The sequence below is a fragment of the Cynara cardunculus genome, assembly GCF_001531365.2.
Source record: "Cynara cardunculus var. scolymus isolate 2C chromosome LG 6, CcrdV1, whole genome shotgun sequence".
In the NCBI taxonomy this organism is placed as follows: domain Eukaryota; kingdom Viridiplantae; phylum Streptophyta; class Magnoliopsida; order Asterales; family Asteraceae; genus Cynara; species Cynara cardunculus.
In genome coordinates, this window is record NC_037533.1 from 5,857,143 (window position 1) to 5,870,046 (window position 12,904).

Sequence of the window (12,904 nt, forward strand, 5' to 3'; positions counted from 1 at the left end):
ATAGTGAGTCCCGCGCCATGACCCAAGTCATGCGAATACATGCAATGTGTGGGTTGGGGTGTTACACAACGATATCGACATTTTGTACAAAATACGTTAGGAATAAACGTTTTAATATGTGTACCCGTTTACATATATGTAAAAGTAATCTGATTTGAAATAAAGTAAAATTATTATTTAAAATAAAGTAAAGTTATTGATTTGAAATAAAGTAAAAAAAAATCGATATATATATATATATATGAACGAACGAATTGTTCATTCGATACTTCATGTTCTTCTTCAATATATAACTCTCTCATTCTTTAATATACATTAAAATTACATAAGACAAATATATGAGATGATTTGACAACAACACCAGAACTTTTCACCAACGAGGTACAATATTATGTTAATTGATATTTAGGTTTATTAATACTTACATGTACAAGTGAAAATTATAAATAAATAAAAAACCAAGTGTTCAATTCTCAGGAAGAAATAACTGAGTGGGTACACAATGTAGGACGTTCAGTTGGTTGTGTTGTTGTTACAAAAAAAAGGCAAAGCCGGATGAGAATGTCTATAAAGTGGTGTTTATGTGTGAACAAGGCAAGGTTTACAAAAGTAAAACAATTCCAAGTCGTCATACTGGAACAAAAAAGTTTGGATGCCCAATTGAGTTTATAGCGTTATTTTCGGCTAAACATAGTTGGTGGACGTTGATGGTGGTATATGATGCACATAATCATGTTCTTGCACAATATATGGAGGGTCATGCATATGCAGTGCGGTTGAATGAAACTGAAATTCAACTAGTTGAAGATCTATCAGCCCAACATGTCAAGTCAAGATACATCTTATCCACGTTAAAGGGTAGACATACGGGAAATGCATCTACGTCAAAAATAATATACAATGAAAAACAATAAATTAAGACAACAAACAACGTAGGAAGACCACAAATGCAGAAACAGTTTTTAAGCATCCAATTATACCAAAATCAAATCAAAATGATCCAATTCGATCAAACCGACTTAGAAGAGAAACAAAAAGTTCGGAGAAGAAAATTCAAGAAATTCAGCTTCAAAATCTATCCAAAACCAATTCAGATTGATATGTTTTGCTCTGATACCAACTGTAGATCCCAGATTCAAGTCTATAACATCAAAGATTAAGATCAAGAACACAKAATTTGCAGAAATGATATTGTCGGCATGTATATTGATGAACAGTCAAAGTACAGATTCTTGATCTCTCTCTTTCTCTCTACAATCTTACGTAAACTGTTAATTGTTTCAACAGCTTACTACTAACAAAACTAACAGCCTATTTATACMTATGAATTACAAGGAAAGAACAAAGCTACAAAGCTTGTAAACSTATACTACAAAGCATATTAAAACACAWTAAGCACAAGGACTTGAATACAACAATTTTAGACTCAACATCCTCCGCTATGGATCACATGGTTGTCAAGTTCAACCACCTACGGTCTATAGCTTGAGTCCTCCCCTAATCCTAAGTATTTTTAGCTACGTTAGAGGGATAATGATCCCATTTTTAAACCAACAAACTCAATCTTATGTCTATGTATCCATTGTATTACAGTCTAAATTATATGACTTCAATTGAATGACCAACAAACTTGACACATGTACTTCATAAATAAGCATGCCATAGATGCATATCACATCCAAAGCTCAACATTGAGTAAACTAAACTAGACAAATGTGCCCAAAACTCATCTAAGTCAAAACAAAGCCAAATACTCAATGAACATTTGACTAACCAATAAAAGTTGCAAATGTTCAATAAATAGGCATACAATGTTCCAAAAGTATGACCAACTAAAAAATCCGTCAGTGGTTGGGACGAATCATTTTCCAGTTGAAGTATAACAATTATATTTTTAAGATGTTCCTAACACAATAATATGCCTTTTTCAACCTAAATACACCAAAAATGCATTATTGTCAAGTAAATCTCCATTTATAGAATAAATCAACAAAAGAATCCACTCTTATGGTTTATTTATCAAAATGTTTAAAAACCCTAAGTGTAGGCATTTTACAAGACTTATAAAATCAAATGTACCAGAAATGGAAATTTCATCAAATAAACAACATCTTTGATGAACATCAAGTAAAACACTTAACACTCTAAAATATGGACATTTTTGGCATGTACAAAGTTTTAACAAAGCAATTTGAACTCACTTTGGTATGTTAGGTTAAACCTAGGTTCCAAACCTAGACTTTAGCTTCCGTTGGTGAAGAATTGAGGTCCCTAAACTAGACTTTAGATCTATGGTGCAAAGCTCTCAAGAACACTCTTTTGAACTCCCAAGATCTAATAAAACACCACAAAGAAGAGACTGAATTTGATGATTCAAAGTAACCAAAACCTAGGTCAAGAAATGGTAGTTTAGATCTTACCTTCAACTTTCTAATAACTTTGCATCACCAAGGAATGCCTCTAATAGCCCCAAAATCTATTTGAATCTAAAAAAATAATCTTAGTAGAGAGGAATGATGTAGGAGAAGGGTGGGAGAAGAGAGAATGAGAGAAAACCCCAAAAATCGGCCCTTTTAGAGCCTCTAGGCCACTGCCCCAGCCTTGCCCGCGACCCCAGGTCGCCTGGATAATTCGCCCATGCTACTCATGCCATATCCACATAGTGAGTCCCGCGACATGTGCCATGACCCAAGTCATGCGCCAAGTCGTGTAGGTCAATGTTTTCGTTCAGTTTCCTATTTTTTTACCCGATTTAATCCCAAAATGCTCTATTATGATTATCATATAAAACCCTCATAATTTATTATCTTAAATATCTTATAATGATGTGAAAAATCATAACTGGAGGCTCGAAACTACAGGTGTTACATATAAGCATTTATGATCTTTATGCTTTAAAATACTGYCAATAGAACACAATTATTGGACCTAAAGTCAGGTGTGTGTTGTTTATAGATGGCAATGATGGATTAGTTAACTCCGGAGGTTCAAATGCGGTGACTCTGGGCTATCTGCAAAGCAAGTGGTCACCCTGGGATTAGTCGGCTCACATAGCGGGTTGGATATCCAGGTTAATAAAACAAATGATGGATTAGTTGACAGTAACTAGTACATGGTGGTACTAAAGTGACATCGATTGGCTAAAGTTGGTAAAGGACTATATATCCTTTCAAGGATAAGTCACTAATCGAAGTAATAGGGGTATGTGAGTATCRTTCCATAGAGTCTTAGGTTTGGAGAGATAGTTTATAAGAAAGCTTCCCATTATAATTTTAAGGACATACGAGGCATGAGGTAAAATAGTAGGCCAATTTCAACAATATTACAGTGTATTCTTTCAATTTTTCCATTTTGTTAGTGAATATGAGACAAAGATGACGACAACTGATACCAATAAAGGTATATCATCCTACTTAAGGTACACAAAAATTGGGTAYGATTACAATGTAATCATACTTAGTTATTTAGTAACCAGGTTGCAATAGGTTTATCTKATAACCTTCCTAGTTGTTTAGTGAGAACCATGAATAATAATCCTTAGTTTTTGCAATTTCTATATGTTTGCTTGCCAAAGTACAATTAAAATACCAAACTAATGTATACCCAAACAAGTAAGAAAATTAACTATAACCTAAACAAATATATTACACGTTTACAAAATACGTTTACATCTTAATTTACATTGACACTCCTCTTATTAAAAGAAAAATGAAAAACAAGCAAGTCTAAGTTGATATTTTCTAAAGATAAAGAAGGACAATGATRAAAATTCATGGAATATTTAAGCCTTCAATTCCTGCTCAAATGAACATCAACAAGTTTAGACTGGTTGCATATAAAGATGACACTAAATACACGAGTTATCTTTCATTGGGAACATTTCTCCTTTTATATGATAATCATCTACTAGCAGAGTCGGTTGCGAACTTGATTTMCGATATGAACTGTGAGACCAACGAGATAGTGCCATGTGTTTGGGACATTCACTAGACATTTATCATGAATGTTGTAATATCCATCATAAATGTTGTAACATTTATCATGCATGATGTAAAATATTCACATCCATTATTCATGATCAATGAGGACACGTGTCGTGTTCTCATTGTCCCCCTAGTTCACAACTGAACCCCCCCTCTCTCTCTCTCTCTCTCTCTATATATATATATATATAAGAAAACTAAATATTTTGAGAAGGTGAAAAAAGAAGATTAATATGTTGAAATTGTCTGTGAACCAACATTATAAATTATTCATATGGGTTCACCAATGCATATTTAAATGAATTATTTCAATTCAAATACAAACATTCCTTTAACCTTCATTCTTAATTTCTCAGGATATTTTTTCTTTTTATCTGAGCCCCCCCTCTCTATAACACACACACACACACTCTCTCTCTCTCTATATATATATATATATATATATATACACACACACACACATAGAGGAAAGTTCAATTGCAAACTTGATTTTCATTGTGAATTGAAGGACAAACGAGAGCACGACACTTACTCCTATTTGTCCATATTTATCATAAATAATGAATGTTCATTTTTTACAATATTCAGGATGAATATCTCGTGAATGTCTGGACACATTACACAYTCTCTTTTGTCATCCGGATCACAACAAAAATTAGTTTTACAACTGAACCTATCATGTGTGCGAACACACACATATTTATATGATGGTGACCGAACATGAAGTGGATGYGGGTGAAGGTGCATTTTCCTTACAACCATGCCACTAAAGTTACATTTATTTATAAAAATGTAATTGTTTTTTCTTAGTTAATAGATCAAGGAAAAAACACTTACTCAAATTCTAAAAGTGTTCTCATGGTTTCAATTGTTCTCATATCATCCATCTCCCTTTCTCTGTCTCTCTCTTTACACACACATATATATATATATATATATAGAGTGATCAAATACAAACCGTTCACTTTTGTACAAATTGTACAAACTTGTATCAACCAATAGCATAATTCTATTTAATTTCCTTTATTTTTAAACTCATAAGAGTATAATTGTACTTTGACTTTATAATAGATAATTTTAATAATATTTTAATTGTGTAAATCAGAAAGATTATCTACATTAGAGGTTTTTTTAGGAAATGGTCAAATTTTGTTTTTATAATAATCTTGAAACCGGATAATTTTTAATAAATATTCACTAACATTAATATTTTGTATTCTTTTCTAAATAAAAATAATTCGTCAATTTCAGAKTTTAATTATAATCATCTTTTTCTTAAGAATTTATTTATTTTATTTTCATAATAACAAAAGAAATCGGTATTTTTTTTCACTTTACATATCTTTTCAGATTTATTAATATTATAATTGTGATAGTTTCCAAATTTTGAGTATATTGTCACAAATTTTATTAATGAAATCATGTTATCTAGTTTTGCAAAATATTTCATTCATTGCCATTTTCGTTAGCAACCATAAAACTAATTTCATTAATAAAATCATATTATTCTGTTTTCAGAATGTTCCATTGACTGAACCATATTTAGTTTCACTAATAAAACCAATTTCATTTTGGTTAGGAACCATAAAACCAATTTCACTAATGAAATCATGTTACTCAGTTTTCAAAATATTTCATTCATGAAACCAATTTCATTTTAGTTAGGAACCATGAAACCAATTTCAATAATGAAATCATGTTATTCAGTTTTCAAAATGTTCTATTGACTTAACTATATTTAGTTTCACTAATAAAACCAATTTCATTTTGGTTAGGAACCATAAAACCAATTTCACTAATGAAATCATGTTATTCATTTTTTCAAAATGTTTCATTCATGAAACCAATTTCATTTTAGTTTGGAACCATGAAACCAATTTCAATAATGAAATCATATTATTCAGTTTTCAAAATGTTCTATTGACTGAACCATATTTAGTTTCATTAAGAAAACCAATTTCGGTTTGGTTAGGAACAATGAAATTCATTCAACTAATGAAATCATGTTATTCAGTTTTTCAAAATGTTTCATTAACTGAATCATCTTTAGTTTCATTCATGAAATCAATTTTATTACTGAATTCAATTCATTAGTACAACAATATTATTCAGGAACTATCACGAAACCACAATACGTAATACTGATGAAATAAAAAATATAYAATAACAAAAACTCAAATCTCCATACAATCTTGTTTAACTTACAGACCACCCAATTCACTYATGAATTAAAAGTCAAAAAATTTATACATGAATACTTGTATTTATAGTAATAATGGAATTGATGAGTGGAAGATATTTGCAAAAGATTATCTTCTTTATATTCATGTAGGTTAAATTGACTATTATAACCTTAAGAGAGCAATTTTTGAATGATCCATGTGAAATAATTAAAACATTACCAAAGATATATCCCTCAATATTAGCGGTAGATCAAATAAACGGATAGGTATGATTAGTTTGTATAAATTATGTGGTTTGTAAAATAGAACTCCTCTCTCTCTCTCTCTCTCTCTCTCTCTCTATATATATATATATATATATACACCCCCACACACACAAAAGAGATAGAGGATACGTATTTGTTTCTTAAAATTAAAATAAACACTATATATAAATTATGTGGTTTGTAAAATAGAACTCCTCTCTCTCTCTCTCTCTCTATATATATATATACACCCCCACACACAAAAGAGATAGAGGATACGTATTTGTTTCTTAAAATTAAAATAAACACTATAGCTTTATTGTCATGCAGTTTATCACCGAAATTTATGTAAATAGTCATCTTATAAAATGATTTTCATCTTTTAGCAATTTTACAAAGCTTTTTCCTAAAATAGCCAAAAGTTTACAAAATTTTTATGAAGAATAAGTATTTTCTGTATAAAGTTTATTTTCAGGAGGGAAAAAAATTTAAAAATAGAAATTTATGCAAAAATGAGAGAGTTTACACAAAAAAAGGAACTTTACGCAAGAAATCTATTTTCGGCATAAAGTTTTCTAAGTAAAATTTATGTGTAAAGGTTTGCGTAAAGTTCCATTTTTTCCGTAAACTCCTTTTTTAAGTTTCTTTTTTGGACCTGAAAATAAACTTTACGCATAAAATCTTTTTCTGTATAATTTTTTTTTTGCATGAAAAACTTATTTCTTTTTTCTATCTGAAAATAAGCTTTAGGTAAAAGATCATTTTCTCATAAAGTCTTTTAATAACTTTTAACTATTTAAGGAAATATAGGTTTTTAAGATGGTTAAAAAATAGGTTTTTAAGATGGTTAAAATACAAAATCACACTTCCATTTTTCTCCCCGTAGCTACTTCCATTTTGCATTTTGAAATGTGGAGGGTAGAAATGTAATTTGAAGTCTACATTAAAATAATCATCAATCATTATCAACCGAATGATAATGCGCATTAGCAGCATCTTAGTAGTTTATTTATCTTCCTAACTAGCCATTGACCTTGCTTTGCACCCAATCATCAATCACCACCCATTCCTATTTCCTTCCTCTAATGGCTGCCAAATCATGCTTTCACCCAAGAAACCATTATAATATCTCAAACGCTACGTTGACATTTTCCATTAACAGAGCTTATAAATACGCCATACCATAACCAACCTTTCATTCAACACCATTTCCACATCATCTAACTCAAACTTCAACACTACTAATTCACTTTCTTTAACTTCCACCTGAAAAAAATGCCGATTCCGGTGATCGACTTCTCGAAACTTGACGGCCCTGGGCGACCTGAAGCAATGGCTCAGATAGCAACTGGATGTGAAGAATGGGGATTCTTTCAGGTACCCACCTAGCATAACCATTCATAAGAGCAAATTAACATATCTAGATGTGTATATATAAAGCAAATAACTATATATATATATATGTATGTATGTATGTATCGGTTTATATGTTCTGGCAATGATCATTGCATGGTGTATTTTCTTTACAGCTGGTGAATCATGGGATTCCGGTGGAGCTTCTGGAGAGGGTGAAAAAGGTGAGCTCTGAATGCTATAAGTTAGAGAGGGAAGAAAGCTTTTTCAAGAGCTCGACACCGGTGAAGCTGTTGAAGGAGTTGGTCGACAAAAAAAGTGGAGACAAGCTGGAAAATATCGACTGGGAAGATGTGTTCCTTCTCTCAGACGATAATGAATGGCCACCAAACACCATCGCATTCAAGTAATTAAGCATAAGTAATGCAAATTAAAGACGGTTGGAGTTGTTAAATTTGACATCTAACTTGTAAATGAAATGAATTACAGGGAAACCATGACCGAATACCGAACAGAACTGAAGAAATTAGCGGAGAAGCTGATGGAAGCCATGGATGAAAACTTGGGGATCCCCAAAGGGTATATTAAGAAGGCTTTCAATGGTGGAGAAGGCGAAAAAGCGTTCTTCGGGACGAAAGTCAGCCATTACCCACCTTGTCCTCATCCGGAGATGGTCAGCGGTCTGCGGGCACACACCGACGCTGGAGGCATCATCCTTCTCTTCCAAGATGATGAGGTTGGAGGTCTCGAGATTCTCAAAGGTGGCGAATGGATCGATGTTCAACCACTCCCCAATTCCATCGTCATCAATACAGGTGATCAAATAGAAGTGTTGAGTAACGGAAGGTACAAGAGCGTTTGGCACCGAGTTCAGGCTTTGCCCAACGGAACCAGGAGATCGATAGCTTCCTTCTATAATCCATCCTACAATGCCACCATCGGACCTGCAACCCAACTAATCGAAAAAGAAAACAAAGATATCAATCAATTTGGTTACCCAAAGTTCGTGTTTGGTGACTACATGTCCATATATACCGAACAGAAGTTCCTCCCGAAAGAACCGAGGTTCCATGCTGTACGATTTGTCTAAGGATCGAGCAGACGATACATAGATGGGGATTGAACGGACGTCCTCAAAGAAGTGAGCAAGTAATTCAGTCCTTTTTGTTTAGGGTTTATGTTTAAACCAGTGATCATAGGTAATAAGCTTTAACCAGTGATCATGGGTTCTGCCCTTCTGCTGCTAGTTATGCAGATTGGTGCAGATTGTATTTCATGTTTCTATTGCAAATATTAATTGCTTTGTGTCACTGTTTTATTTGTGATTTCTTGGGTTTTATGTTGTACAATATACACGCAACTTACCTTGTAAGCAAAGGCAATTCTGCGGCTTTTCTTGTAAACTTTATTGCTTATATTTGTTTATCAGTGCTTTCTGTAATTGTAAATTACTTTTRATACAATATTTAATTAYCGTTCATATAATCTATACTATATTATAAAAYATTTRAYAAAAACTATTAAAAATAATTTTTTATGTATAAAATACTGTTTCTTGATTTATATTACCTAAAATTCAAGGTTACAAGTAAATTATGCGTAAGTAYAACTTATTAAAACTTTATTTTTGAATTTGTATAATTAACTATATGTAAACATAATCAAATACGAGATAGACATCTCATTTTGAAGATAAAAAATCTAAAAGGATAATCATTAGTTCTAACAAAATACTTGATTATTATATTTATAAAAAATATATAATTAAACGATTTTTTTCCAAATTTTTATAATATATTTATATAATAAAAACATTATCACTTTTYTCAAAACAAYTAAAAACCGTATTATATCGACGTAGATAAATAATTAAACGAAACATTAAAATATACTTTGATAAAGTCGCTCTTAAACAATTAAAGATTAACCGCTAAATACCGGAAATTAAAGTCAATATCATAATTAACAGGTATGAATAAGTTATAAAAGTCTTGCATCCGCATATTTAGCAGAAAGATCTTTAAAAATAGGAAGGTACTTGTTACTTAATTATTTGCATTGATGACCTTTATTTCATTATTGATATACATTATTTATTGCGGTCAATGTACCACCCAAGATTCTAAATTGGTGTAGCCAGGGGTGAGGTATCCGTATTATTTGATCGGAACCGGAACCGGAACCGGAACCGGCGGTTCTTGAGATATTCGAACTGGAGCCGATTAGAACGGTTCTTGAATTTTTGGAACCGGAACAGCCGGGAACTGGTTTCGGTTGCGGGTACCCGCTTTCTAAAATATTAAAATTTTGTTATTTAGAAATAAAAAATAAAACATTGCTAAAACACTAAATAAATAAACAAAAATACAAATTATACAGAATAATGGTTACGAATATTGTTTAACKATTACAARCCATAATAGACTAATAGTAAATGTTGAAAGTTTAACGATTACATAATACATATTATAATTGAAAATGTTCAAAACTTAACGATTACATACTACGAATCCAATTAAACACACAATTTGAAAAAAAAAATAAGAATCATTTTATCTCAAATTCTGAATCTCGTTTCAACTTCTTGCATACCATCGCATCCTCGACCTCGTACGGTACCTGTGAATAATTGAGTGTTAAAAAAACGACACAGACTCGTAAAAAAACTGCACATATTTTTAACAAAAAAACTACATATATTTTTACATAAAAAAAACTGCACAAACTTTGTATAAAAAAATGCTCATATTTTTAACATAAAACTACACAAATTATAAAAAAAAAAAACAAGACAAATTATATAAAAAATGCACATATTTTTTTTACAAAAAACTACACAGGCCTGAGAGTATGAGTCGTGAGACAGAGATCCGGCGTGACTACGATGATTCGATGAAGACAGTCCGTGAGAGGCCTCGGCCTTGAGAGTATGAGCCGATGAGTCGCAGAGACGAGACCAAAAATCTAATCTAGAGCTTTAAGTTCTTAACCTAATTTAAATTTAGTATTAAAAAAATAAATTATTTTTTTAATTGAAAATACCGGGTACCCGCCAGTTCCGGTTCAGAGTACCCGCCGGTTCCGGTTCAGGGTACCCGCCGTTCGGGGTACGCAGTCCCGGAAACGGTCCCGACGGGTAATGGTTCCGAAAAGTTGAGAATCGGAACCATTCTCAATCGGTTCCGTATTTTAGGAACCGGAACCACTCATATCGGTTCCGGAAGTGACAGTTCCAAGGCAGTTTCGGTTCCACAAGTGGATACCCGGTTCCGCTACTCACCCCTAGGCGTACAAGACTATGTTTTATCTAGGCATTGGTTGTATTTCCAAACAATAAACCAATTTTGGTTGTTTTGGTTTTCTTTAACTACTCTACGGAATTAAAACACAAAAATAGATTTATAGTTACTACACCTATTGTGACTTAAAGTCGGTTGCTCGTTGTAGCCATCTATTGGATTACGTGTTCTGGCAATAGGTTACGAAGTTAATTCATGGCTACTTTTGTTATTTTGGCTATTAGATTTTGATAACGTATCGCCACAACAAACTATACATTGTGGTGGAAAAACATACAATATGTAATACTGTTTCGCATGAACGTATTCCGAACTTTTGTGACAACGTATCGTCACAATGAGCCTTCAAAATTAAGGGAAAACATAGTGTGCACCGTTATATCGTGTAATAATATTTTAACATGTTACAATGTCTTCAAAATAAACTTAAAGAGGTGGTGGGAAAATTCTCATTCATTATGTGCTTTATCCCAAATGTCTTTGATCTATTGTGTCAACGTCTTGTTGCAATGGGATTTTAAAAAAAATTGTAACTAAATGTATGTTTTAGAGAAGGATTTGATAACAAAAACCAAAAACCTTACAAAAGGTTTGAGCAGGAAAACAAAACCATTAGAGAGGAGTTTCTCAGTCAAATTATATGTTTTGAAAGACGAAGTATAGTATGTAAATATTTTATTTCTAAGGACGTTAGATGGTAAACACGACTCTAAAGGTACGTTTTGAAAACGTTTCTGGATGTTTAATATTTATTTATTTATTMTTTTCAAGAAACAACCTGACTGAACCCGTTTATTTATTTTTTTGGAGTTGTCGAAGAAGGAGAAAATGACGTGTATACTAAAGCCAAAACCTAGTCGGCGACAACTATTACACAATTGGCAATACTACAATCCCAAGGACTTTCATCGACGAACAATACTTCCTTCACTAATCCGTCCTAAAAGTCATAACCGTCAGTGATCCATTATCAAAAGTTTGTCTGTCAAAACTTTGTAAGTAATGCATCATAGATGGATTTCCAAAGGTCTTTTTTAGTGATGGATTACCAACCTCCTCTATACGATCCAAGAATTTGAAAACACAATCAACGGCGGATTACTGAGGCAACGTTCGGCAATAAATTTCCAAAGGCATATTTCAGTGACGAATTTCCGAAGACGTATTTCAACAACATATTTTAAAAGGAAACATTCAGTGATGGATTTCTGAAGGCTATTCAGTGAGGATTTCTAAAGGCATTTTGTCTATTCCAAAGAATTAGTCCATAGCTAATGTTGGTATTTAAAAACATAATTCAAAAATATTGTATTTGGTTTATATAATGGATTATTAATGAAGCAAATCATATCATATTTGATATATGCCTGTACAAATAACAAGCTATCAGGGGGATGAGGAGGGAATCTATGCATAAGTTCATCAAACTGTACCTGCAGCACAACCTGTTGCGTCTCTAAAGCTACCTATGCTATCTACTCAGCCCTCTTGATCAGCTACACGCTTTGCCCGCTCTGCCTGTAGCTGCGATTATTTCTCAGCCTCCCGCTCTGCCTTCTCCTCCTCCCGTGCTTGTAGATCCTACCCCATCTTGTCTCTAGAGGTGTGATGTCATGCATTGTTGGCCATAGGCTGTGTCGGAGGAACAAGAACCAAACCACAGTCTATGTGATAAGATTGTTGGCGGGAAGGCATTTCTTTCCACAGGTCTCCCACGAATTTCTTTCAATAGCAAAATCCGTGACAATCTCATCTTTTTCTTCCTTAGTGGTTCCTTGCATCAAAGTAGAAAAGGCTCAAGGGTCGGGCTTCTTGAGGTCAAAGACTAGGTTAACCAGGGA

At 32.8% G+C, this 12,904-nt stretch overlaps 1 protein-coding gene across 1 annotated transcript; it reads left to right on the forward strand.

Annotated features, from left to right (window-relative positions):
* Nucleotides 1-7,686: 7,686 nt before the first annotated feature.
* LOC112514345 (1-aminocyclopropane-1-carboxylate oxidase 5-like) lies at nucleotides 7,687-9,163 on the forward strand. Its single transcript, XM_025120765.1, has 3 exons — nucleotides 7,687-7,788; nucleotides 7,941-8,170; nucleotides 8,254-9,163. The coding sequence occupies exons 1-3, from the start codon at nucleotides 7,687-7,689 to the stop codon at nucleotides 8,852-8,854; spliced, it is 933 nt and encodes a 310-aa protein (XP_024976533.1). The 3' UTR covers nucleotides 8,855-9,163.
* The last annotated feature ends 3,741 nt before the right edge of the window (nucleotides 9,164-12,904 follow it).

Coding starts and splice junctions, on each gene's coding strand:
- LOC112514345 (XM_025120765.1), top strand. CDS start 7,687: ATGCCGATTCCGGTGATCGACTTCTCGAAACTTGACGGCCCTGGGCGA. Junction 7,789..7,940: donor AAGAATGGGGATTCTTTCAG/GTACCCACCTAG, acceptor TTTTCTTTACAG/CTGGTGAATCATGGGATTCC. Junction 8,171..8,253: donor CCAAACACCATCGCATTCAA/GTAATTAAGCAT, acceptor AATGAATTACAG/GGAAACCATGACCGAATACC.